Source organism: Pristiophorus japonicus, chromosome 26 (assembly GCF_044704955.1).
Source record: "Pristiophorus japonicus isolate sPriJap1 chromosome 26, sPriJap1.hap1, whole genome shotgun sequence".
Lineage (NCBI taxonomy): Eukaryota > Metazoa > Chordata > Chondrichthyes > Pristiophoridae > Pristiophorus > Pristiophorus japonicus.
In genome coordinates, this window is record NC_092002.1 from 6,143,592 (window position 1) to 6,170,606 (window position 27,015).

Here is a 27,015-nt window from a genome sequence, read left to right on the forward strand (position 1 = left end):
GCTTTGAGAGTCTCATAATTCTAAAGGCTGGTATTACATAAGATCATAAGAAATTGGAGCAGGAGTAGGCCTACTCCGCCATTCAATACGATCATGACTGATCTGATCATGGACTCAGCTCCACTTCCCCATCCGCTCCCCATAACCCCTTATCGTTTAAGAAACTGTCTATCTCTGTCTTAAATTTATTCAATGTCCCAGCTTCCACAGCTCTCGGAGGCAGTGAATTCCACAGATTTACAACCGTCAGAGAAAAAATGTTTCATCTCAGTTTTAAATGGGTGGCCCCTTATTCTAAGATCATGCCCTCTAGTTCTCGTCTCTCCAATCAGTAGAAACATCCTCTCTGCAGCCACCTCATAATCTTATACATTTCGATAAGATCACCTCTCATTCTTCTGAATTCCAATGAGTAGAGGCCCAACATCCTCAACCTTTCCTCATAAGTCAAACCCCCTCATCCCCGGAATCAACCGAGTGAACCTTCCCTGAACTGCCTCCAAAGCAAGTATATCCTTTCGTAAATATGGAAACCAAAACTGCACGCAGTATTCCAGGTGTGGCCTCACCAATACCCTGTACAGCTGTAACAAGACTTCTCTGCTTTTATACTCCATCCCCTTTGCAATAAAGGCCAAGATACCATTGGCCTTCCTGATCACTTGCTGTACCTGCATACTATCCTTTTGCGTTTCATGCACAAGTACCCCCAGGTCCCGCTGTACTGCAGCACTTTGCAGTCTTTCTCCATTTAAATAATAACTTGCTCTTTCACTTTTCTGCCAAGTTGCATGACCTCACACTTTCCAACATTATACTCCGTCGGCCAAATTTTTGCCCACTCACTTAGCCTGTCTATGCCCTTTTGCAGATTTTTTGTGCCCTCCTCACACATTGCTTTTCCTCCCATATTTGTATCGTCAGCAAACTTGGCCACGTTACACTCAGTCCCTTCTTCCAAGTCGTTAATATAGATTGCAAATAGTTGGGGTCCCAGCACTGATCCCTGCGGCACCCCACTAGTTACTGGTTGCCAACCAGAGAATGAACCATTTATTCCGACTCTGTTAGTTAGCCAATCCTCTATCCATGCTAATATATTACCCCCAACCCCGTGAACTTTTATCTTGGGCTGCCTGCCACCTATACCGGTCTTTAGAATTATGAAGGGGTTTGATCAGGTAGATTGGAGAACAGGGCTTTGAAATTATGAACATATTTGAGAGTGGATACAGAGAGAGTGCTTCCACTTATGGGGGAGACCCAAAACAAGAGGCCATAAATATAAAAATAGTCACCGTGAAATCCAATCGGGAATTCAGGAGAAACTACTTCACCCACAGGAGTTGTTAGGGGTGGGTTGAGGTTCTACTCCAGAATATAAAATCTAGGGCCCAGTGCAGTACTGAGGGAGCGCTGCACTGTCAGAGGTGCCGTCTTTTCAGACAAGACCTTAAACCGAGGCCCCATCTGCTCTCCCAGGGTGGACGTAAAAGTTCACATGGGAGATCGAAGAGGAGTTGGGGAGTTCTCCCCGGTGTCCTCGGCCAATATCCCCCCAAAAAAGCACACAGGAATCGAGGAAGACTTGCTTCCACTCCAAAAATGATTTCTCGGGTGACTGTACAGTCCAATACGGGAATTACAGCCTCGGTCACAGGTGGGACAGACAGTGGTTGAAAGAAAGGGAGGGTGGGACTGGTTTGTCCGCTGTCTGCGCTTGTCCTCCGCGTGCTCTCGGCGACGAGACTCGAGGTGCTCAGCGCCCCTCCCGGATGCTCTTCCTCCACTTAGGGCGGACCACATTGTCCGCATGCCCGACACGAGATCCCCAAAGCAAGCGCTCTACTCAGAACTCCGACACGGCAGGCGAGCCCCAAGTGGGGCAGAGGAAACGTTTCAAGGACACCCTCAAAGCCTCCCTGATAAAGTGCAACATCCCCACCGGCATCTGGGAGTCCCAAGATCTGGTCATTATCTCAGTGCTGTTAGCGGGAGCTTGCTGTGCGCAAATCGGCAAACCCCAACATTGCAACCGTGACTGCACTTTGTTGGCGGAGGAGCACGTCTCAAGCTTGTGATCATCATAGGCAGTCCCTTGGAATCGAGGAAGACTTGCTTCCACTCTTAAAATAGGTCCTTAGGTGGCTGAACAGTCCAATACGGGAACCACAGTCCCGGTCACAGTGGGACAGACAGTGGTTGAGGGAAAAGGGTGGGTGGGACTGGTTTGCCGCACGCTCCTTCCGCTTGATTTCTGCACGCTCTCGGTGACGAGACTAGAGGTGCTCAGCGCCCTCCCGGATGCACTTCCTCCACTTAGGGCGGACTGGTCTTTGGCCAGGGACTCCCAGGTGTCGATGGGGATGTTGCACTTTATCAGGGAGGCTTTGAGGGTGGTCCCTTGTAACGTTTCCTCTGCCCCACCTTTGGCTCGTTTGCCGTGAAGGAGTTCCGAGTAGAGCGCTTGCTTTGGGGAGTCTCGTGTCGGGGGCATGCGGACAATGTGGCCCTGCCCAGCGGAGCTGATCGAGTGTGGTCAGTGCTTCGATGCCGGGGATGTTGGCCTGGTCGAGGACGCTAACGTTGGTGCGTCTGTCCTCCGGGGGTGGATTTGTAGGATCTTGCAGAGGCATTGTTGGTGGTATTTCTCCAGCGACTTGAGGCACTATAGAAATAAAAGTTCTTTCTTTCAGTCCATCCCGTGCAGAGTTTCCCTTGCGCAGCACTGTACTGTATGTCATCACAGGCGGAAGGGTAATTCGAGGCACGCTTAACAAAGAAATCAAGGGCAGGTGTGATGGAATCCCCCACAAAATCTCCCTCTCTGGGCCTCGCCCAGTGACGGTGGGAATTCACCTTGGGCGAGACCTCAAACTCCCGATTAAGAATTCCCCGAATATTCCAGGCCCAATAAAGCCAGCAACAAAACTGAAAACACTGCTGCAAGATCTATTCTTTCAAATACCGGGGCTTTGGTTACGTGGAACGTTTGAGAGATTTATCCGTCTCCAATAAAGGTCCTTTTATTGTTTTTCACACGCTCATAGAAACATAGAAAATAGGTGCAGGAGTAGGCCATTCGGCCCTTTGAGCCTGCACCACCATTCAATAAAATCATGGCTGATCATGCAACTTAAATACCCCATTCCTGCCTTCTCTCTATACCCCTTGATCCCTTTAGCTGTAAGGGCCACATCTAACTCCCTTTTGAATATATCTAACGAACTGTTATCAACAACTTTCTGTGGTAGAGAATTCCACAGGTTCACAATTCTCTGGGTGAAGAAGTTTCTCCTCATCTCGGTCCTAAATGGCTTACCCCTTATCCTTAGACTGTAACCCCTGGTTCTGGACTTCCCCAACATCGGGAACATTCTTCCTGCATCTATCCTGTCCAGTCCCGTCAGAATTTTATATGTTTCTATGAGATCCCCTCTCATTCTTCTAAATTCCAGTGAATAGTCTAGTCGATCCAGTCTTTCTTCATATGTCAGTCCCGTCATCCCAGGAATCACTGCATCACCACTTGCAATGGAGATAGTTCAGAGAAGGTCATTTCCAGAGATGAAGTACAGTTCTGGTCTCCTTATTTAAGGAGGGATATACTTGTATTGGAGGCAGTTCAGAGAAGGTTTACTCGGTTGATTCCTGAGATGAAGGGGTTGTCTTATGAGGCAAGGTTGAGCAGGTTGGGCCTGTACTCATTGGAGTTTAGAAGAATGAGGTGTGATCTTATTGAAACCTATAAGATTCTGAGGGGGCTTGACAGGGTAGATGCAGAGAGGATGTTTCCCCCCGTGGGGGAATCTAGAACTAGGGGGCATAGTCTCAGAATAAGGGGTCGCCCAGTTAAGATGGAGATGAGGAGGAATTTCTTCTCTCAGAGAGTCGTGAATCTGTGGAATTCTCTGCCCCAGAGAGCTGTGGAGGCTGGGTCATTGAATATATTTAAAGTGGAGATAGACAGATTTTTGAAGGATAAGGGAGTCAAGGGTTATGGGGAGCGGGCGGGGAAAGTGGAGCTGAGGCCAAGATCAGATCAGCCGCGATCTTATTGAATGGTGGAGCAGGCTCGAGGGGCCGAATGGCCGACTATTTCTTATGTAACTGTTGGTTCTTCAGAATCATCCCAACCACAGTATGCCATGCTCTCTGCTCTTTATCCTTGTATCACACATATCCGCGGCATAACGAAGACCTCGGTAACATCTCCGGCTCCTGCTCCCCTCCCTGATGTTCTTACTTGAGAGGCAGTGTGAGGCTTACCTGGATGGTGGGGAGGGTCTTGTTGTTCTCGGTCGTGTTCTCTCCTGGGATGCTGCCAGCCGAACGGCCCTCGCACTCATAGCGGAAGCGCATCCCCCGCTGTTTCGGTTGCTCCGTGATGACCAGCTTGGGCGGCTCCCCTTTCACCGACACGTTGAGGAACGGGCGGGTGAAGTTCCGGGACACCAGGCGGGACGTAGCCATGGCCCTGCCCCCCCGCCCGGTGGCGGTGGTGGTCTTCCTCCTCGCGTCGGGCGGCCCAGCGTCCTTGCCGGCCACCTGGGGAGAGCCTGTGCCCCTGCTGACCAACTGGGGCGCGCCCGTTCCCCGGCTGACCAATTGGGGAGGACCTGTACCCCTGCTGGCCAACTGGGGCGGACCTGTACCCCTGCTGGCCAACTGGGGCGGACCTGTACCCCTGCTGACCAATTGGGGCGGAGCCACACCCCTGTCGATCAACTGGGGCGGAGCCACACCCCTGCTGACCAACTGGGGCGGAGCCGTACCCCTGCCGACCAATTGGGGCAGAGCCACAGCCCTGGTGACCAACGGGGGCGAGTCCATTAGTTCCGTGGGGGCCACTGCCCATCCAGGTATCTGGTCCATAAGTTGGTCCCGGATCTCCCCGATTTGGATATTGGTGAAGTCGCAGGGATGTAGTTCGGTGATCTCCCCCTCCTGCAGCTCGTTCAAGATGAAGTCATTTAATACGTTCAGATCTGTAAAAGAAAACCGACAGAACAAAAAAATAAAAGTAAAAGTCCTGTTAAAGCACCTCAACCAGAGCCCCTTGACCCCCTCTGCAGATAATGGGTGACTATCGAGTGCATGGAGCTCTCTCTGCTCTGTGTGGAGAAGCTGTAATTGGCCTCAGTGCCTGGAGGGTCGAGTGAGGAGGGGAGGGAGCGAGCGGGCGGGCGACTGAGCGAGCGAGGGAGAGGCATATTAAACTATCCCAAGGCACTTTAACCAAATCAACACGAGGGGGGTATTACGGCTGATGTCGGCAGCACCTCCCAGACCCGCGGCCTCTGCCCCCTAGAAGGACAAGGGCAGCAGGCGCATGGGAACACCACCACCTCCACGTTCCCCTCCCAGTCACACACCATCCCGACTGGGAAATATATCGGCCGTTCCTTCATCGTCGCTGGGTCACAATCCTGGAACTCCCTCCCTAACAGCACTGTGGGAGCACCTTCACCACACGGACTGCAGCGGTTCAAGAAGGCTTCTCAAGGGGCAATTAGGGATGGGCAATAAATGCCGACCTCGCCAGTGACACCCACAGCCTGCGAACACATATTTTTTTTTTTTAAAAAGATGACCAAAAGCTTGGTCAAACAGGTAGGTTTTAAGGAGTGTCGTAAAGGAGGAAAGAGAGGTTTAGGGAGGGAGTTCCAGAGCTTGGGGCCCAGGCAGCTGAAGGCACGGCCGCCGATGGTGGAGCGATTATAATCAGGGGATGCGCAAGAGGGCAGAATTGGAGGAAATTTTCCCGAAAGCAGGCATATCACCTTGAGGGTCACTGCAGAATCCACCTAACAGGTACCATCAATTGCTGTACAATTGGATATATTGTTCATTGGATCTATTCAAGATTGAGTTAGATATGGCCCTTACGGCTAAGAGGATCAAGGGGTATGGAGAGAAAGCAGGAATGGGGTACTGAAGTTGCATGATCAGCCATGATCTTATTGAATGGTGGTGCAGGCTCGAAGGGCCGAATGGCCTACTCCTGCGCCTATTTTCTATGTTAATCACAGAATAGCATAGTTCAGGAGGCCAAAGGGCCCCTCGAGCCAGCTCCGCCATTTAATACGATCATGGCTGATCCGATCATGGTCTCAGGTCCACTTCCCTGCCCGCTCCCCATAACCCATTATTCCCTTATTGATTAAGAAACTGTCTATTTCTGTCTTAAATGTATTCAATGTCCCAGCTTCCACAGCTCTCTGAGGCAGTGAGTTCCACAGATTTACAACCCTCAGAGAAGAAATTCCTCCCCATCTCAGTTTGAAATGGGCGGGCCCTTATTCTAATATTATGCCCCCTAGTTCTAGTCTCCCCCCCATCAGTGGAAACATCCTCTCTGCATCCACCTTGTCAAGCCCCCTCATAATCTTACACATTTCGATAAGATCACCTCTCATTCTTCTGAATTCCAATGAGTAGAGGCCCAACCTACTCAACCTTTCCTCATAAGTCAACCCCCTCCTCCCCGGAATCAACCGAGTGAACCTTCTCTGAACTGCCTCCAAAGCCAAGTATATCCTTTTAGTAAATATGGAAACCAAAACTGCACAGCTGAGATCGATAGATTTTTGGACCAGAGAGGAAATCACGGGATATGGGGATCGGGCAGGGAAGTGGAGTTGAGGTCGAAGATCAGCCAATGATCTTATTGAATGGCGGAGCAGGGCTCGAGGGGCCGAATGGCCGACTCCTGCTCCTATTTTTTTTAATGCCGTAGTTACTCGACACAGATGGGCGGGGGGGAAGGAAAGCGATTTCCGAATCGGACTGACTGCGACTCACTAACTTGACCAGGCTATCTGTGGGAGCCCCTGTTCGTGCACGTACAATGAGGAATTCCTCTAGGCGTGTATTTACTCACCGAAGTTCTGGTCCGCCCGAATTGGTTCACTGACACCTGGAGAGTTGGAGAGAGGGGGCGGAAGAGAAGATAGGCAAAAATTAATTTTATAAAATCATCCACCACGTGATGTCAGCCCCCTCCTGTCAGAGAGAAGCCCCCACCGTCATCACCACTCCCACAACAGAAGGGAAGGAACACTAGCTCGGATAATCCGATGCATTTTCCACAGATCTACCTCACCAGTCCATCGTCCCACCAGAGCATAAGGAATAGGAGCAGGAGTCGGCCATTCGGCCCCTCGAGCCTGCTCCGCCATTCAATAAGATCGTGGCTGATCTGATCCTAGACTCAGCTCCACTTCCCTGCCCGCTCCCCATAACCCTTTACTCCCTTATTGCTCAAAAATCTGTATCTCCACCTTGAATATATTCAATGACCCAGCCCCCACAGCTCTCTGGGGCAGAGAATTCCGCAGATTCACCCCCCTCTGAGAAGAAATTCCTCCTCATCCCGGTCTTAAATCTTGAATTCTTATTTCTATAACTATACAAGTTGTGTCAACTCAAAGTCTCAGCTTTTCCAAAAAAATAAACTATTGCCTTACTCGTGTGTCAGCTGTGGCTCAGTGGGCAGCACACTCGTCTCTGAGTCAGGAGGTCGTGGGTTCAAGTCCCACTCCAGGGACTCGAGCACAAAAATCTAGGCTGACACTCCCAGTGCAGTACTGCGGGAGTGCCGCACTGTCGGAGGTGCTGTCTTTCAGATGAGATGTTAAACCGAGGCCCCCTCTGCTCTCTCAAGGTGAATGTAAAAGATCCCATGCCACTATTTTGAAGAGCAGGGGGAGTTCTCCCCGGTGTGCTGGGGTCAATATTTATCCCTCAATCAGCATAACACAAACAGATAATCTGCTTATCACATTGCTGTTTGTGGGAGCTTGCTGTGCACAAATTGGCTGCCGTGTTTCCTACGTTACAACAGTGACTACACGCCAAAAGTATTTCACTGGCTGTAAAGAGCATTTGGACATCCAAAGCGGTCGTGAAAGGCGCTATAGAAATTCCAGTTCTTTTCTCTTTCCTCATGACTTAAATTCTTGATACCTGGAATTGCCCACTTTGCTGGACTCTTCCTGCACCCCCAGCTGTACACAAGTCAAACCGGATTTTACCCAACCCCAAAATCCTCACCAGAAGTGGGCACAGATAGACAGACACAGGCACAGAGAGATGCGGGCACAGACAGACGCGGGCACAGAGAAACGCGGGCACAGACGTACAGAGAGACGCGGGCACAGACAGACGCACAGAGAGAAGCGGGCACAGAGAGACGCGGGCACAGACGTACAGAGACACGCGGGCACAGACAGGTGCACAGACAGACGCGGGCACAGACGTACAGAGAGACGCGGGCACAGACAGACGCACAGAGAGAAGCGGGCACAGACAGACGCACAGAGAGAAGCGGGCACAGACAGACGCGGGCACAGAGAGACACGGGCACAGACGTACAGAGACACGTGGGCACAGACAGGTGCACAGACAGACGCGGGCACAGACAGGCGCACAGAGAGACGTGGGCACAGAGAGGCGCGGGCACAGAGAGACGCACAGAGAGACACGGGCACAGAGAGACACGGGCACAAACGTACAGAGACACGCGGGCACAGACAGGTGCACAGACAGACGCGGGCACAGACAGGCGCACAGACAGACGCGGGCACAGAGAGACGCGGGCACAGAGAGCCAAGGGCACAGACGTACAGAGAGAAGCGGGCACAGAGAGACGCACAGATGCGGGCAGAGACAGATCGGTCAGTCCACATGAGCAGAGGAAGCAAAGCCTCCGACCACAAGCACTTGAAACGAACATGGAACCTTATTAAAGCAGAGGCAAACAGGAAGCAACTTCGACTCATGCTCCGGCGAACTGCTCCGTACCCCACACGGCCCCCGAGCTCCAGCAGCAACTGAACACACTGGGTTTGCGGATCCCTTATTATAATGAAAAAAAAAGTCCGCTGGAACAGGAAGAGAAACTCGGGAAAAGGACTGCGGCCCACACCAGACGTCAAGTAGTCTCCCCCACACACATGCGCACGCACACGGCCAACACAGTACCAATAATTCCCCTCTCCTCCCCACCCTCCGTTACAGGAACTTTTCCTGCCTGGTGGTCAGCTCGGAAGAGATCTACGAGCAAGATTTTCCCCCACACATCCCCCAAAAAGAGGAAGTGCTGTAACGTACATTTCTGGCTGGATCATCAGGCTAGCTTCCTGCCCCGCTACTGCGAATTCAGGAGAAGTTGTTTAACAACGTAAGAAATAGGGGCAGGTGTCGGCCATTCGGCCCCTCGAGCCCGCTCCGCCATTCAATGAGATCACGGCTGATCTGATCTTGGACTCAGCTCCACTTCCCCGCCCGCTCCCCATAACCCTTGACTCCCTTATCGCTCAAAAATCTGTCTATTTCTACCTTAAATATATTCAGTGACCCAGCCCCCACAGCTCTCTGGGGCAGAGAATTCCACAGATTCACCCCCCTCAGAGAAGAAATTCCTCCTCACCTCCGTCTTAAATGGGCAACCCCTTATTCTGAAACTATGCCCCCTAGTTCTAGATTCCCCCACGGGGGGGGGGGGGGGGGGGGGGGGGGGAGAAACATTCTCTCTGCATCTACCCTGTCCCGCCCCCTTATTATCTTCTACATTTCAATAAGATCCCCTCTCATTCTTCTAAACTCCAATGAGTACAGGCCCAACCTGCTCAACCTTGCCTCATAAGACAACCCCCTCATCTCAGGGATCAACCGAGTGAACCGTCTCTGAACTGCCTCCAGCAGCTACAAGCAACTACTTTCCTGGTTCAGAACTAAACGATACAATGTCATCATAATACGACTTTTATTTTGTGCACATCGCTGACGAGGCAGTCTCTAATTGCCCCTTGGGAAGGTGGAGGTGAGCCGCCTTCTTGAACCGTTGCAGTCCCGTGTGGTGAAGGTGCTCCCACACAGTGCTGTTAGGGAGGGAGTTCCAGGATTTTGACTCAGCGACGATGAAGGAACGGCCGATATATTTCCAAGTCGGGATGGTGTGTGACTGGGAGGGGAACATGGAGGTGGTGGTGTTCCCATGCGCCTGCTGCCCTTGTCCTTCTAGGGGGTAGAGGTCGCGGGTTTGGGAGGTGCTGCCGAAGAAGCCTTGGCGAGTTGCCGCGGTGCATCTTGTAGACGGTGCACACTGCAGCCAGGGGGCGCCGGTGGTGGAGGGAGTGAGTGTTGAAGGTGGTGGGTAGCGGGCCGATCAAAGCGGCTGCTTTGTCCTGGATGGTGTCGAGCTTCTCGAGTGTTGTTGGAGCTGCAACTCATCCAGGCAAGTGGGGAGTGTTCCATCACACTCCTGACTTGTGTCTTGTAGATGGTGGAAAGGCTTTGGGGAGTCAGGAGGTGAGACACTCGCCGCAGAATACCCAGCCTCTGACCTGCTCGTGTTGCCACAGTATTTATGTGGCTGGTCTGGTTAAGTTTCTGGTCAATGGTGACCCCCTGGATGTTGGTGGTGGGGGATTGGGCGATGGTAATGCCGTTGAATATCAAGGAGATGTGGTTAGACTCTCGCTTGTTGGAGATGGTCGTTGCCTGGCACTTGTGTGGCACGAATGTTACTTGCCACTGATCAGGCCAAGCCCGAGTGTCGACCAGGTCTTGCTGCATGCGTCCAAACGCGATGGAACCTCGTGGGGCAGACTGAGGCCCAAATCGCAACAGGCCCAGGCTTGGAACAGAGAAGGGCGGAGAGAGTAAGCGACATCAAGTGGTGTCCGACTACTGAGGAAGCTGAGCACGGGCAACAGAGCTCAGGGCTGTACACAGGGCCCAGCGCCAGGCAGCATTACCTCACTGTTCTTCATAAACTCGACAGATGACAACACAACTCGGGGTCGCCGGAGGTCACTCGGGGTCGCCGGAGGTCACTCTGCCCCCTCCTGCTCCCCGAATCCGCACTACGCAAAGCTGTTTAATCCCAGTCCATGCTCGATCTCCTAATACACACAGCAGCAGTCACTCGATGGTGGTCGGAGGGGGAAGCGGGAGAGTAAGAGGTGAGGGGGGGGGGGGGGGCGAAGGAAAGAGGAGGGGGGGGGCGAAGGAAAGAGGAGGGGGGGGGCGAAGGAAAGAGGAGGGGGGGGGCGAAGGAAAGAGGAGGGGGGGGCGAAGGAAAGAGGAGGGGGGGGCGAAGGAAAGAGGAGGGGGGGCGAAGGAAAGAGGAGGGGGGGCGAAGGAAAGAGGAGGGGGGGGCGAAGGAAAGAGGAGGGGGGGGCGAAGGAAAGAGGAGGGGGGGGGCGAAGGAAAGAGGAGGGGGGGCGAAGGAAAGAGGAGGGGGGGGTGTTTCATTTATATAGCGCCTTTCACAACCACCGGACGTCCCAAAGTGCTTCACAGCCAATGAAGTACTTTTGGAGTGTAGTCGCTGTTGTAATGTGGGAGACGCAGCAGCCAAATTGTGCACAGCAAGCTCCCACACACAGCAGTGTGATAAATGACTAGAATCCCAAACCCGCGGCCTCTACCCCCTAGAAGGACAAGGGCAGCAGGCGCATGGGAACACCACCACCTCCACGTTCCCCTCCCAGTCACACACCATCCCGACTTGGAAATATATCGGCCGTTCCTTCATCGTCGCTGGGTCAAAATCCTGGAACCCCCTCCCCAACAGCACTGTGGGAGCACCTTCACCACACGGACTGCAGCGGTTCAAGAAGTCAGATTAACAGTCCGACAGGGTGGCGTACCTATTGTTTTTGTACTGTCTCACTCTTTCACGTCCTTTCACGTCCAAAGGACGTCCCAAAGCGCTTTACAGCCAATTAGTTCATTTTGAAGCGCAAGGCACTGTTGTATTGCAGGCTAGTCTGCGCACAGAAAGATCCCACAGACAGCAACGTGACAATGACCAGATCGTCAGGTTGTTTTTTGATATATAAAGCGACTGCTGGCTGAGGGATAAATACTGGACAGGGGCTGCTGGTAGTTGTGCAGCTGTCAAGAGGCAAGGCCTTCAGGAGAGGAGAAACTAAAAGCAAACTCATGGCTGGTTTTGGACCTACTCCCAAAGGTTTCATCACACGACCTTCAGCCGCTCCGCCCAGCCAAACAGCCTCTGCGTCTCCTCTTTCTCTTCCTATTTTCGAACACTAATACACAAATGATGCATCCAATGAAAAAGGACAACTGTGCATCCTAAAAGGAGGAGAGAGAGAGAGAGGCGGAGAGGTTTGGGGGGCGGGGGGAAGATTTCGGGAGGCACAGCCACCGATGGTTGAGCGATTATAATCAGGGATGCTCAAGAGGGCAGAATTGGAGGAGCGCAGACATCTCGGGGGTTGTGGGGCTGGAGGAGGTTACAGAGATAGGGAGGGGGCGAGGGCCATGGAGGGATTTGTAAACTAGGAGAATTTTTAAACCGAGGCGTTGCTCAACCGGGAGCAAGTGGAGGTCAGCGAGCACAGGGGGTGATGGGTGAGCGGGACTCGGTGAGAGTTAGGACACGGGGCAGCAGAGTTTTGGAAGAGTTTACGTGGGGTAGAATGTGGGAGGCCAGCCAGGAGTGCGTTGGAATAGTCAAATCTAGAGGCAACAAAGGCACGGATGAGGGCTTCTGCAGCAGATGAGCTAAAGCAGACGTATCTGATGCAATTTTCTTTCATCCAAAAAAGCCTGCATATCTCAAGGAGGAGAGTGTGTGGCTGTGGGGATGTTACATCAACCAGGAATCCACATTCCTGGGGTGTTGGTATCTGCTAACTCTAGATTGTCAATACTAGACTGATTCCTGGGATGTGAGGGTTGTACCACGAGGAGCCTATACTCTCTGGAGTTTAGAAGAATGAGGGGCGATCTCATTGAAACACAAGATTCTGAGGGGGATTGACAGGGTAGAGAGGGGTAGAGAGAGAGAGAGAGAGAGAGAGAGAGAGAGAGAGAGAGAGAGAGAGAGAGAGAGAGAGAGAGAGAGGGATTCTTTCTCTCCGGGCTGGAGAGTCTAGAACCAGGGGGTCACAGTCTCAGAATAAGGGGTCCTGAGAGTATTCATAGAAACATAGAAAATAGGTGCAGGAGTAGGCCATTCGGCCCTTCGAGCCTGCACCACCATTCAATATGATCATGGCTGATCATGCAACTTCAGTACCCCTTTCCTGCTTTCTCTCCATACCCCTTGATCCCTTTAGCCGTAAGGGGCCATATCTAACTCCCTCTTGAATATATCTAACGAACTGGCCTCAACAACTCTCTGCGGTAGGGAATTCCACAGGTTCACAACACACTCTCTGAGTGAAAGGCGCTATATAAATGCAAGTCTTTCCTTCTACTTTTAGCATTTCAAACCTTGCGCGTGATGCACTTGCAGGGACGCCTTTGGGAGTACGTCCAAACATAGTGAGCATAGTTCACATAAGGACATAAGAAATAGCAGGAGTAGGCCATACGGCCCCTCGAGCCTGCTCCGCCATTTAATATGGACAGGGACTGCTGGTAGTTGTGCAGCTGGCAAGAGGCAAAGCCTTCAGGAGAGAAGAGGAAACTAAAAACATACTAGAGGCTGGTCTTGAAGCCAGAATATAAAAAAGTTAACTCGGGCGAAAACCTCGAGTTGCTAACTATGTTTGGACGTACTCCCAAAGGTTTCATCACACGACCTTCAGCCGTTCCGCCCAGCCAAACAGCCTCTCCGCCTCCTCTTCATATTTTCTATCACTAATACACAAATGATGTGTCCAATGAAATAGTACCACTGTGCAGGCTTGGCATCTCTGCAAATGCATCACGCGCAAGGCTTGAAATGCTAAAAGTAGAAGGAAAGACTTGCATTTATATAGCGCCTTTCACGGCCACCGGACGTCTCACTACACTTTACAGCCAATGAAGCACTTATTGGAGTCTCGTCACTGTTGTAATGTCGGAAACGCGGCAGCCAATTTGCGCACAGCAAGCTCCCACACACAGCAACGTGACAATGAGCCAGATAATCTGTTTTTTTGGATATGTAGTGGCCGTGGGATCTTTTACGTCCACCTGAGAGGGCAGACGGGGCCTCGGTTTAACGTCTCATCCGAAAGATGGCACCTCCAACAGCGCGGCACGACACTCCCTCAGCACCGCCCCTCTGACAGTGCGGCATTCCCTCAGTACTGCCCCTCAGACAGTGCGGCGCTCCCTCAGCACTGCCCCTCCGACAGTGCGGCGCTCCCTCAGCACTGCCCCTCCGACAGTGCGGCACTCCCTCAGTACTGCCCCTCCGACAGTGCGGCACTCCCTCAGTACTGCCCCTCCGACAGCGCGGCGCTCCCTCAGCACTGCCCCTCCGACAGCGCGGCGCTCCCTCAGTACTGCCCCTCCGACAGCGCGGCGCTCCCTCAGCACTGCCCCTCCGACAGCGCGGCGCTCCCTCAGCACTGCCCCTCCGACAGTGCGGCGCTCCCTCAGCACTGCCCCTCCGACAGCGCGGCGCTCCCTCAGCACTGCCCCTCCGACAGCGTGGCGCTCCCTCAGCACTGCCCCTCCGACAGTGCGGCGCTCCCTCAGCACTGCCCCTCCGACAGCGCGGCGCTCCCTCAGCACCGCCCCTCTGACAGTGCGGCATTCCCTCAGTACTGCCCCTCCGACAGTGCGGCGCTCCCTCAGTACTGCCCCTCCGACAGTGCGGCACTCCCTCAGCACTGCCCCTCCGACAGTGCGGCGCTCCCTCAGTACTGCCCCTCCGACAGCGCGGCGCTCCCTCAGCACTGCCCCTCCGACAGCGCGACGCTCCCTCAGCACTGCACTGGGAGCATCTGCTTTGATTTTTGTGCTCAAGTCCCTGGAATGGGACTCGAACCCACAACCTTCTGACTCAGAGGTGAGAGAGAGTGCTGCCCACTGAGCCACAGCTGACACTGGAGAATGAGGGGGTCTGGAGTGCAATAAGGTTTGGATCAGGTTTGACGAACATTACAGATGCTGTCATCTTCTCTCTCTCTCTTTCTCACTCGGCGTGCTCGAAAGGCTCTCCCCGGTCTAAAAATAACGGCAGGAGGCAGGTCCTACCACACAGTGGGAGACTGACTCAAACTCGGCTTTTGAGAGCGTTCAGTCGCTTGACCGCAAAGTACCAAGAATTCAGAAGGGTGAAGATGACAAACAAGTTTGCTCACAAACACTGAATCTCCACAATTGCAAAACACGCGCTCCGCCATCGCCACCGCGTTTTGTTCAAACTGGGACCCAGTTCACCAGGAAGTGAAGAGGAGAGAGAATTGGCACTTGCAGCTTATACTGCAACAGCATTTCTTCGCACGCAATTATACTTCACACAGCTTCATTTCCTTGGCATCTGATCAACAACTTGCGCCTTTAACATAGCAAAACGTCCCAAGGCCGTTCATCATCACAGGCAATCCCTCGGGGGCAATGAGGATTTGCTTCCACACTAAAAATGAGCATTCAGATGACTGATGAACTCATTTTAAACGGTGGAAGATGCCTGTGCGTGGATTTTTTTTTTACGTGGGGTGACCGTTGCACACCAGCCACCACACGGGGCTTGACAGAGCGAGGTCTTGGTCCAGTGGCGAGGGTTAACCAGGACGACTGGAGACCAGGCTCCACTGCAATGAGCCAATACATACACACACACTGCCCTTCCCCTCAGCCCCTGCCCCTACTCACCCCCGGCCTACCCTCACTCACCCCCCTCCCCACCCCTCACTCACCCCTCAAACCCTGCCCCATAAGCACCCCTGCCCCTCACAACCTCCAGCCCATGCCCCTCACACCTCTGCCCGTCACAGCGAAGCCAGTCACGACACGCGCTTCACAGGAGCGTTATAAGACGACAACAAAAATTTGACACCGAGCCACACAAGTAGAAGTTAACGCAGGTGACCAAAAGCTTGGTCAAAGAGGTAGGTTTTATGGAACGTCTTAAAAAGGAGGAAAGAGAGAGAGAGGGGCGGAGGGGTTTAGGGAGGGAGTTCCAGAGCTTGGGGCCCAGGCAACAGAAGGCACAGCCACCAATGGTTGAGCGATTATAATCAGGGATGCTCAGGAGGGCAGAATTAGAGGAGCGCAGATATCTCCAGGGGAGGGGTTGTGGGGCTGGAGGAGATTACAGAGATAGGGAGGGGGCGAGGGCCATGGAAAGATTTGTAAACAAGGATCAGAATTTTGAAATCGAGGCGTTGCTTAACCGGGAGCCAATGTAGGTCAGCGAGCACAGGGGGTGATGGGTGAGCGGGACTCGGTGCGAGTTAGGACAAAGGCAGCCGAGTTTTGGATCAACTCTAGTTTACGTAGGGTAGCGCGTGGGAGGCCAGCCAGCCCTCCCCTCCCCTCCCCTTTCAGACAGAAGAAATAGAAGCAAGGGGGGCAGGAGAGCCTGCTCTGCTATTCAATAAGATTCACGAGGCCTCAATGGCTCCCGCTGCGACCCCTTATTCTAAGATCATGCCCTCTAGTTCTCGTCTCCATCAGTGGAAACATCCTCTCTGCATCCAGTCTGACACACAGTCACTGACACAGACACTGACACACACACACTGACACTGACACTGACACTGACACACACACACTGACACTGTCACTCACAAATAGACACACACACAGACACACACACAGACACACACACAGACACTGTCACAAATATACACACACACTGACACAGACACTGACACACAGACACTGTCACAAATAGACACACACACTGACACACACACAGACACAGACACTGTCACAAATAGACACACACACAGACACTGTCACAAATAGACACACACACACTGACACACACACTGACACACACACTGACACACACACTGACACTGACAGATGCAAACCAAACTTAAAAAAAAAACAAATCCATCATTGATCTGCAGCCCGAGGTTTACAACATTGCAACTGCTCTCCAATTGCTGCATTCGCCTGGTTTTTGCCCAGTGGAGCAATGGTCTTAAAGCACAGGCCTGCAGGGAGCAACCACTCACCACACCGGCAGCCTCGAGGCGACGCGTGAGCGACGCCATGGGAGGTCGGTTAGTACACCAATTAAAAAGTCTTGCATTCAGCCCGCACTCCAGCAACCGTGCGGCAAACGTCGCAGTCCGGATGCCAACTTTCTAAGTGTCTCATTTTGCAAAATAATCTTTTTTTACATAAATACATAGAGCCAGTTAGTTACAACCAGCGATCCAGTTAAGCTGTGTGGCCGAGCAGCGGAGTGGAGGTCCCGCGCAGGACAAAACCGCGGAAAATTGAACGGGCCGTGCAGCCAGTTAAAGGGCTCGCTCGCGCCGCGCGCCCCCCCCCCCCCCTAAAAAAAATTGCATTGGTTACAACTGCCCCTTGACTGGCTTCAGAGGGCCGAGGATGCTAAGTTGTTGAGTCTGGTCAAGATGCAGATTAAGAGAGTTTTGGATACTAAGGAAACCAAGGGATATGGGGATTAGTGCGGGCAGGTGGGGTTGGGGGTAGATCAGCCGTGATCTTATTGAATGGCGGAGCAGTCTCGAGGGGCCGAATGGCTGACTCCTGCTGCTAATTCTTATGTTTACATCCTGCCGAACTGGCAAATGGGTGGTCAGCTTAACAGCCCCTCCTCCCAGTGCTGCACTGAAGTGTCAGTCGAGACTAGATGTCAGCCCGTGGCTCAGTGGGCAGCACCCTCGCCTCGGAGTCAGAAGGTTGTGGGTTTGAGTCCATACTCCAGGGACTTGAGCACAAAAATCTAGTGCGGTACTCCCAGTGCAGTGCTGAGGGAGTGCAGATAGGATGGGAGGAGTGTAAATTCCTAGCATGGACCTGTTGGGCCAAATGACCCGCTTTTTGTGCAGTAAATTCCATGTACAGGTAGCAGCAGTTCCCTCGATTTGCCCATCAAGAACAGCACCCAACAAGGCAGAGGCCAAGTTAGCAGCATCGCTCTGCCTCAAGGAATGCAATGGCAGCAACATGAACAAGGGGTCACAGTCTCAGCATACGAGGTAGGAAATTTAGGGCCGAGATGAGGAGAGAGGGTGGTGAACCTGTGGAATTCTCTACCCCAGAAAGCTGTGGAGGCCAAGTCACTGAATATATTTAAGAACATAAAAACATAAGAAATAGGAGCAGGAGTCGGCCATAAGGCCCCTCGAGCCTGCTCCGCCATTCAATAAGATCATGGCTGATCTGATCTTGGACTCAGCTCCACTTCCCTGCCCGCTCCCCATAACACCTCATCCCCCCCATTGCTCAAGAAACTGTCTATTTCGGTCTTAAATTTATTCAATGTCCCAGCTTCCACAGCTCTCTGAGGCAGCGAATTCCACAGATTTACAACCCTCTGAGAAGAAATTTCTCCTCATCTCTGTTTTAAATGGGCGGCCCCTTATTCTAAGATAATGCCCTCTAGTTCTAGTCTCCCCCATCAGTGGAAACATCCTCTCTGCATCCACCTTGTCAAGCCCCCTCATAATCTTATACGTTTCTAGAAGATCACCTTTCATTCTTCTGAATTCCAATGAGTAGAGGCCCAACCTCCTCAACCTTTCCTCATAAGTCAAACCCCTCATCCCCAGGATCAACCAAGTGAACCTTCTCTGAACTGCCTCCAAAGCAAGTATACCCTTTCGTAAATATGGAAACCAAAACTGCACGCAGAGGGAGATAGATAAATTTCTAGAAACAAAAGGCATCAAGGAGTATGGGGAAAAGCAGGAATATGGTGTTGAGATAGAGGATCAGCCATTATCATATTGAATAGCTTACATTTTAGACTCTCAATCGAAATACTATTAAATATCGATTATTAATCTACATCTTTGACTTTTAACAACTTTTAGAAACTTTTTAAATTGGGGAAACTTTTATAATCTATTATTGATTTACATCTTAGACTTTTAACAACTCTTAGAAACTTTTTTAAACTTCTTAACAACCTTTAGAAACTCTTGAAATAAATTGGGAATCTTTATCAACTTTTAACTTTTAAAAAAACTTTGGAAGTCACCTTCCTAACGCCTGTCCCCCCCAACCTAGCCTCGGGCCATCTACCATCAATGGCGCTACCCTGCGCCGAGCTTGTGGGCAACACTTCGCTGTGGGCAATTAGGCTTATCGAGCTGTGCCTGGTCTCCAGTTGTCTTGGACCTCCCTTGCCACTGGACCAAGACCTTGCTCAGCTAAGCCCGTGCGGTTGCCGGTGTACAGCGGCTACCCCACGTTAAAAGAACTCGCGCACAGGCATCTTCCACTTCATCAGTATGAAGTTCGGAACCTGGAACATGGAACATCAGGACCCTCATGGATATTGAACGGCGGTGCAGACTCGAAGGGTCGAATGGCCTACAACCACTCCTATTTTCTACGTTTCTATGTCCCTCCCATCGGCTCCTGGGAGTCAGGCCAGATGCGTCACTCAGGTATCAGTTCCCCAAAATCCAGGGAGGCTGACATAAAGTTGACTCTGCAGGTTTGACTAGTATCATTATATTTGTGATTAAAAGTGCCACCTATTATAAATCGAGTGTACAGCACAGAAACAGGCCATTCGACCCCACAGGGCGTTTGTGCTCCGCATCAGCCTCCTCCCATTCCATATCCTTCTATTCCTTTCTTGCCTTGTGCCTTGATCCAGCCTCCCTTTAAATGCATCGATACTATTCGCCTCAACCACTCCCTGTGGCAGCGAGTTCCACATTCTCACCGCTCTCTGGGGAAGGAAGTTGGATTTATATTCTAGTCCCGCTGCCTCTGCAGCATCGCACTCTCTAAAAGGCTGCAAAAATTCAGCTTGGTGCCTGTAAATGGGTTTGCAAGCTCACCCACCCCCCCTGACACCCATACCGCAGACTCTCCACTGAGTAGCCCAGGACTCAACTCATACTCGCATTCCAGCCCCACCAGAACAAGTGGGAGGTGGCAGCCAGAGGGATGGAGAGAGTCAAGATCCAGTTGGGAAGGACCAACACCAGAGTCTCATCGCTGGGTACAAGGCGACGCATCGAACGGCAACACAAACATCAAACTCACCCGCCTCGGTGGGGGGGTGGTTGCAGAGGAAGGGATGTTTGAGTCAGACAGACATAGGAGAGGGGGACGCGGACAGACAATCACAGGGATGGGGGCACACAGCCAGATAGTTGCAAGGGTGGGAGAATGAGGGACAGGCAGTCACGGGGTGGGGGTGACAGGCAGACGGTGGGGGCTGGTGAGTGCGAGACCCACCTGTGCGGTGGGGGATACAGATGGACAGACGCAGGGGTGGGGGACACAGAGAGTCACAGGGGTGGGAGGGACACACAGACAGACGGGTGGGGTGGGGAAACAGACAGGGGGTACAGAGGCAGGGTGAGGGTGACAGACAGGGGGTACAGAGGTGGGGTGTGGGGCCGACAGACAGGGGGTACAGTGGTGGGGTGGGGGAGGGGGGGGCCGACAGACAGGGGGTACAGTGGTGGGGTGTGGGGATGTGTGTGGGTGACAGACAGGGGTACAGTGGTGGGATGTGGGTGACAGACAGGGGTACAGAGGCAGGGTGTGGGTGACAGACCGGGGTACAGAGGTGGGGTGTGGTGTGGGTGACAGACAGGGGTACAGAGGTGGGGTGTGGTGTGGGTGACAGACAGGGGTACAGAGGCAGGGTGTGGGTGACAGACAGGGGTACAGAGGTGGGGTGTGGGGGTGTGTGTGGGTGACAGACAGGGGTACAGAGGTGGGGTGTGGGGGTGTGTGTGGGTGACAGACAGGGGTACAGTGGTGGGGCGGGGTGTGGTGTGGGTGACAGACAGGGGTACAGAGGCGGGGTGTGGGTGGGTGACAGACAGGGGTACAGAGGTGGGGTGTGGGTGGGTGACAGACAGGGGGTACAGAGGTGGGGTGTGGGGGTGTGTGTGGGTGACAGACAGGGGTACAGTGGTGGGATGTGGGTGACAGACAGGGGGTACAGAGGCAGAGTGTGGGTGACAGACAGGGGTACAGAGGCGGGGTGTGGGTGGGTGACAGACAGGGGTACAGAGGTGGGGTGTGGTGTGGGTGACAGACAGGGGTACAGAGGCAGGGTGTGGTGTGGGTGACAGACAGGGGTACAGAGGCGGGGCGGGGTGTGGTGTGGGGGACAGACAGGGGTGCAGAAGCAGGCTGTGGGGGTGGAGGCCAGACAGGGGTACAGAGGCGGGGTGTGGGTGGGTGACAGACAGGGGTACAGAGGCGGGGTGTGGGTGGGTGACAGACAGGGGTACAGAGGCGGGGTGGGGTGGGTGCAGAGGCGGGGTGGGGACAGACAGGGGTGCAGAGGCGGGGTGTGGGTGGGTGGGTGACAGACAGGGGTGCAGAAGCAGGCTGTGGGGGTGGAGGCCAGACAGGGGTACAGAGGCGGGGTGTGGGTGGGTGACAGACAGGGGTACAGAGGCGGGGTGTGGGTGGGTGGGTGGGTGACAGACAGGGGTACAGAGGCGGGGTGTGGGTGGGTGACAGACAGGGGTACAGAGGCGGGGTGGGGTGGGGCAGACAGGGGTGCAGAAGCAGGCTGTGGGGGTGGGGGTGGGGGTGGAGGCCAGACAGGGGTACAGAGGCGGGGTGGGGTGGGGTGGGTGCAGAGGCGGGGTGGGGACAGACAGGGGTGCAGAGGCGGGGTGGGGCAGACAGGGGTGCAAAAGCAGGCGGTGGGGGTGGGGGTGGGGGTGGAGGCCAGACAGGGGTGCAGAGGCGGGGTGGGGACAGACAGGGGTGCAGAGGCGGGGTGTGGGTGGGTGGGTGGGTGACAGACAGGGGTACAGAGGCGGGGTGGGGACAGACAGGGGTACAGAGGCGGGGTGGGGACAGACAGGGGTACAGAGGCGGGGTGGGGACAGACAGGGGTACAGAGGCGGGGTGTGGGGGTGGAGGCCAGACAGGGGTACAGAGACGGGGTGGGGCAGACAGGGGTGCAGAGGCGGGGTGTGGGGTAGTGCTGACCCACCTGTGTGACTCCCGGGCTCCGGGAGCTGCTCCTTGCCCCGCATTGTTGCTGCTGCTGCTGCTGTACCGCGCCGCTCTGTTTATTTCAGTTTCTCTTTTTTTTGTTGCAGCGCTGGAAATTCCCAGCCCGGCGCTCGCGCGCTGATTGGCCGAGAGCCCCAGGGGGGCGGCGCCGCGCGAGAGGAGGGGAAACCCCAGCACGTGACCCGGCCGAGTGACGCGCGTCGGCAGCCCCGTTCGCCAGCGCGCTGCGGGAAACCCGGAGCGGAGTACCCGGCACAACACGGGTCGGAGCTACACAGGGGGGCCCAAAACCCGGACTGGATCACCGGCCAAAAGCAAAACCCAAATCCATTCCAGCCACAATCAAACATAGAAACATAGAAAATAGGTGCAGGAGTAGGCCATTCGGCCCTTCGAGCCTGCACCATCATTCAATATGATCCATTCACCCCAGTACCCCTTTCCTGCTTTCTCTCCATACCCCTTGATCCCTTTAGCCGTAAGGGCCACATCTAACTCCCTCTTGAATATAGAAACATAGAAACATAGAAAATAGGTGCAGGAGCAGGCCATTCGGCCCTTTGAGCCTGCACCGCCATTCAATAAGATCATGGCTGATCATTCACCTCAGTACTCCTTTCCTGCTTTCTCTCCATACCCCTTGATCCCTTTAGCCGTAAGGGCCACATCTAACTCCCTTTTGAATATATCTAACGAACTGGCCTCAACAACTTTCTGTGGTAGAGAATTCCACAGGTTCACAATTCTCCGAGTGAAGAAGTTTCTCCTCACCTCGGTCCTAAATGGCTTACTCCTTATCCTTAGACTGTGGTCCCTGGTTCTAGACTTCCCCAACATCGGGAACATTCTTTCTGCATCTAACCTGTCCAATCCCCATTTCTATCTGTCCTGTCCCATTCCTTCAAAATGTAAAATATCTCGATCAAATAATCTCATCATTTCCTCCATTTTAATGAAAAAAGCCCTCAATTTTTCAAGACTGTGTATTTCTAACAAACTGACATCAACAACTCTTGGCGTTAGAGAATTCCACAGGTTAATAACTCTCTGAGTAACAAATTAAACCAGCTGCGGGAGCGAAAAGGTTTAATACGGCCTGCCAATGTTGCACCGCCATTACGGGCATACTGGATACTGGATGTAATGTTGTCGTTTAATTTTATCACAGAATCATAGAAATTTACAGCTCGGAAGGAGGCAATTTGGCCCATCGTGTCCACGCTGGCCGAAAAAGAGCCATCCGACCTAATCCCACTCTCCAGCTCTTGGTCCATAGCCCTGCAGGTTTCAGCACTTCGAAGAAAGAAAGACTTGCATTTATATAGCAACCACCGGATATCTCAAAGCCTGTACAGCCAATGAAATACTTTCAAAGTGTAGTCATTGTTGTAATGTGGGAAATGCAGCAGCCAACTTGCGCACAGCAAACAGCAATGTGATAATGACCAGATCATCTCTTTTTTTTGTGATGTTGATTGAGGGATAAATATTGGCCAGGTCACTGGGGTGAACTCCCCTGCTCTTCTTCGAATTAGTGCCATGGGATCTTTTACATTCACCCAAGAGGTTTACATAAGAACATAAGAAATAGGAGCAGGAGTCGGCCATACGGCCCCTCGAGCCTGCTCCGCCATTCAATACGATCAAGGCTGATCCAATCATGGACTCAGGTCCACTTCCCATAACCCCTTATTCCCTTATCGTTTAAGAAACTGTCTGTCATGTATTCAACCAGCATTGTAACCCATGTATAAACTGACCTAAGTTGTACACCGTGAGAACACTGACCACTAGGTGGGAGACACTCCTAACCTGGACCTTCAGGTATAAAAGGGGAAGCTCCACCCACCTTCATCACTTGAGTGCTGAGGAATAAAGGACAGGTCACAGACTGACCTTCTCTCAAGCATGGGCCTCGTGTGCATTTATACTGTGTAGTAAGGACGTATCAATGGCGACAAGAAACTGGGATTTAAACCACGCGAGCATGGCCACTAGCAGAACAGACGAGAGGTACTGTGTTAAGGAATGGTTGGGACAGAGATTCAACATTGTGAAAGCAGCACACAGTTCTCCAGGCAGACAAGGGCAGTCAGGCATGCCCCAACATGTAGTCGAACCCAGAGGGGCAGTTCGACAGAGACGATGGCAAGCTGAACAGCGATTCATGCCATTGCAAGGGACAATGCGGCCAGTAATGGGGCCATCAACACCTGTTAATGGTGCACTCAAGGACAATAACAGGGGCAGTCAGGGACGATCGACTGGCAAGGGACCATTTGTTTCAAAACGCAACTCATGCTGGAGGCATGGAGGCATACATTCAGCCGGAGTTTGCAGAGATGAGCAAAATACCTGCAGAAATTGTAGAAATGGACACTGGGGGAAATCATTGGAAGCTGAAGTTCAGCGAGTTCATGTGGAGCACGTATACAGTTCATATACCAGGACGCCACCGATAATGATGAAAGTGCTCCTCAATGACATCCCAGTATCAATGGAGTTAGACACGGGTGCCAGCCAGTCCCTGATGGGTATCAAACAGTTCGAAAAGTTGTGGGCATCCAAGGCCAGGAGGCCAAAATTATCGGCGATTGACGCACAGCTACGGACTTACACAAAGCAGATCATTCCGGTGCTAGGCAGCGCCACGGTAGTCGTGACCCACAAAGATTCGGAGAACAGGTTGCCACTCTGGATTGTCCCAGGGGACGGTACTGCACTACTGGGGAGGAGTTGGCTTGCTGTCATGAACTGGAAATGGGGTGATGTCAATGCAATTTCCTCTGTGGAGCGAGTATCATGCTCACAGATCCTGGACAAATTTGACTCATTATTTCAACTCGGCATTGGCACTTTCATGGGGGCCAAGGTAGTGATTCACATAAACCCGGACGCCAAACCAGTACACCACAAGGCCAGAGCGGTGCCGTACGTGATGCAGGAAAAGATAGAAGGCGAATTGGACCGCCTGTTGAGGGAAGGCATCATCTCGCCAGTCGAATTCAGTGACTGGGCGAGCCCGATCGTGCCGGTGCTCAAGGCGGATGGGTCAGTCAGGATATGTGGCGATTACAAGGCCACCATCAATCGGGTGTCACTCCAAGACCAGTACCCGCTACCGAGAGCGGAGGACCTCTTTGCGACGTTATCCGGTGGTAAACTTTTTTCAAAATTGGACCTGACCTCAGCTTACATGACCCAGGAGCTGGCGAGTGAGTCGAAGAAGCTGACCACCATCACGACACACAAGGGGTTGTTTGAATACAACAAATGTCCGTTCGGGATTCGCTCGGCCGCCGCGATCTTCCAATGAAATATGGAAAGCCTCCTCAAGTCGATTCCAGGGACGGTGGTTTTTCAGGACGACATCCTCATTACGGGTTACGATACTGAAGAACACCTCCACAACCTGGAGGAGGTGCTACGCAGACTGGACCGGGTAGGTCTGCGACTGAAAAAGGCGAAGTGCGTCTTCCTAGCTCCAGAGGTAGAATTCCTGGGGATGAGGGTAGCAGCAGACAGGATCAGCCCTACTGCATCCAAGACGGAAGCGATCCAGAGAGCACCCAGACCCCGTAACATGACGGGGCTGCGTTCGTTCCTGGGGCTCCTGAACTATTTTGGTAACTTTCTTCCCAAATTGAGCACGCTGCTAGAGCCGCTACACGTGCTCCTACGCAAAGGTCGCGAATGGGTCTGTGGGGACAGCCAGGAAAGGGCTTTTAATAGAGCACGCAATTTGTTATGTTCCAACAATCTGTTAACGCTATATGACCCATGTAAGAAACTTGTGTTAACGTGCGATGCGTCGTCCTATGGTGTCGGGTGTGTGTTGCAGCATGTCAATGCCAAGGGTTAGTTACAGCCGGTAGCTTATGCCTCCAGGAGTCTGTCCCAGGCAGAAAGGGGCTACGGGATGATAGAAAAGGAGGCGCTCGCATGTGTATATGCGGTAAAGAAAATGCACCAGTACCTGTTTGGCAGGAAATTTGAGCTGGAGACAGATCACAAACCCCTAACGTCCCTTTTGGCTGACAACATAGAAACATAGAAACATAGAAAATAGGTGCAGGAGCAGGCCATTCAGCCCTTCTAGCCTGCACCGCCATTCAATGAGTTCATGGCTGAACATGAAACTTCAGTACCCACTTCCTGCTTTCACGCCATACCCCTTGATCCCCCGAGTAGTAAGGACTTCATCTAACTCCCTTTTGAATATATTTAGTGAATTGGCCTCAACTACTTCCTGTGGTAGAGAATTCCACAGGTTCACCACTCTCTGGGTGAAGAAGTTTCTCCTTATCTCGGTCCTAAATGGCTTACCCCTTATCCTTAGACTGTGACCCCTGGTTCTGGACTTCCCCAACATTGGGAACATTCTTCCTGCATCCAACCTGTCCAAACCCGTCAGAATTTTAAACGTTTCTATGAGGTCCCCTCTCATTCTTCTGAACTCCAGTGAATACAAGCCCAGTTGATCCAGTCTTTCTTGATAGGTCAGTCCCACCATCCCGGGAATCAGTCTGGTGAATCTTCGCTGCACTCCCTCAATAGCAAGAATGTCCTTCCTCAAGTTAGGAGACCAAAACTGTACACAATACTCCAGGTGTGGCCTCACCAAGGCCCTGTACAACTGTAGCAACACCTCCCTGCCCCTGTACTCAAATCCCCTCGCTATGAAGGCCAACATGCCATTTGCTTTCTTAACCGCCTGCTGTACCTGCATGCCAACCTTCAATGACTGATGTACCATGACACCCAGGTCTCGTTGCACCTTCCCTTTTCCTAATCTGTCACCATTCAGATAATAGTCTGTCTCTCTGTTTTTACCACCAAAGTGGATAACCTCACATTTATCCACATTATACTTCATCTGCCACGCATTTGCCCACTCACCTAACCTATCCAAGTCACTCTGCAGCCTCATAGCATCCTCCTCGCAGCTCACACTGCCACCCAACTTAGTGTCATCCGCAAATTTGAAGATACTACATTTAATCCCCTCGTCTAAATCATTAATGTACAATGTAAACAGCTGGGGCCCCAGCACAGAACCCTGCGGTACCCCACTAGTCACTGCCTGCCATTCCGAAAAGTACCCATTTACTCCTACTCTTTGCTTCCTGTCTGACAACCAGTTCTCAATCCACGTCA

At 52.7% G+C, this 27,015-nt stretch overlaps 1 protein-coding gene across 1 annotated transcript in view; it reads right to left on the reverse strand.

Moving 5' to 3' along the window:
* The window catches only part of LOC139239026 (uncharacterized), a 44,654-nt gene extending 22,731 nt beyond the window's left edge, over positions 1–21,923 (reverse strand). The window contains exons 1-3 of the mRNA XM_070867529.1: positions 21,836–21,923; positions 6,884–6,919; positions 4,270–4,988 (exon numbers count right to left, since the gene is read on the reverse strand). Of these exons, the coding sequence (XP_070723630.1) occupies positions 4,270–4,988; positions 6,884–6,919; positions 21,836–21,878 (798 nt within the window). The 5' untranslated portion in view covers positions 21,879–21,923. The remainder of the gene's footprint in view (positions 1–4,269; positions 4,989–6,883; positions 6,920–21,835) is intronic.
* Between the last annotated feature and the right edge of the window lie 5,092 nt (positions 21,924–27,015).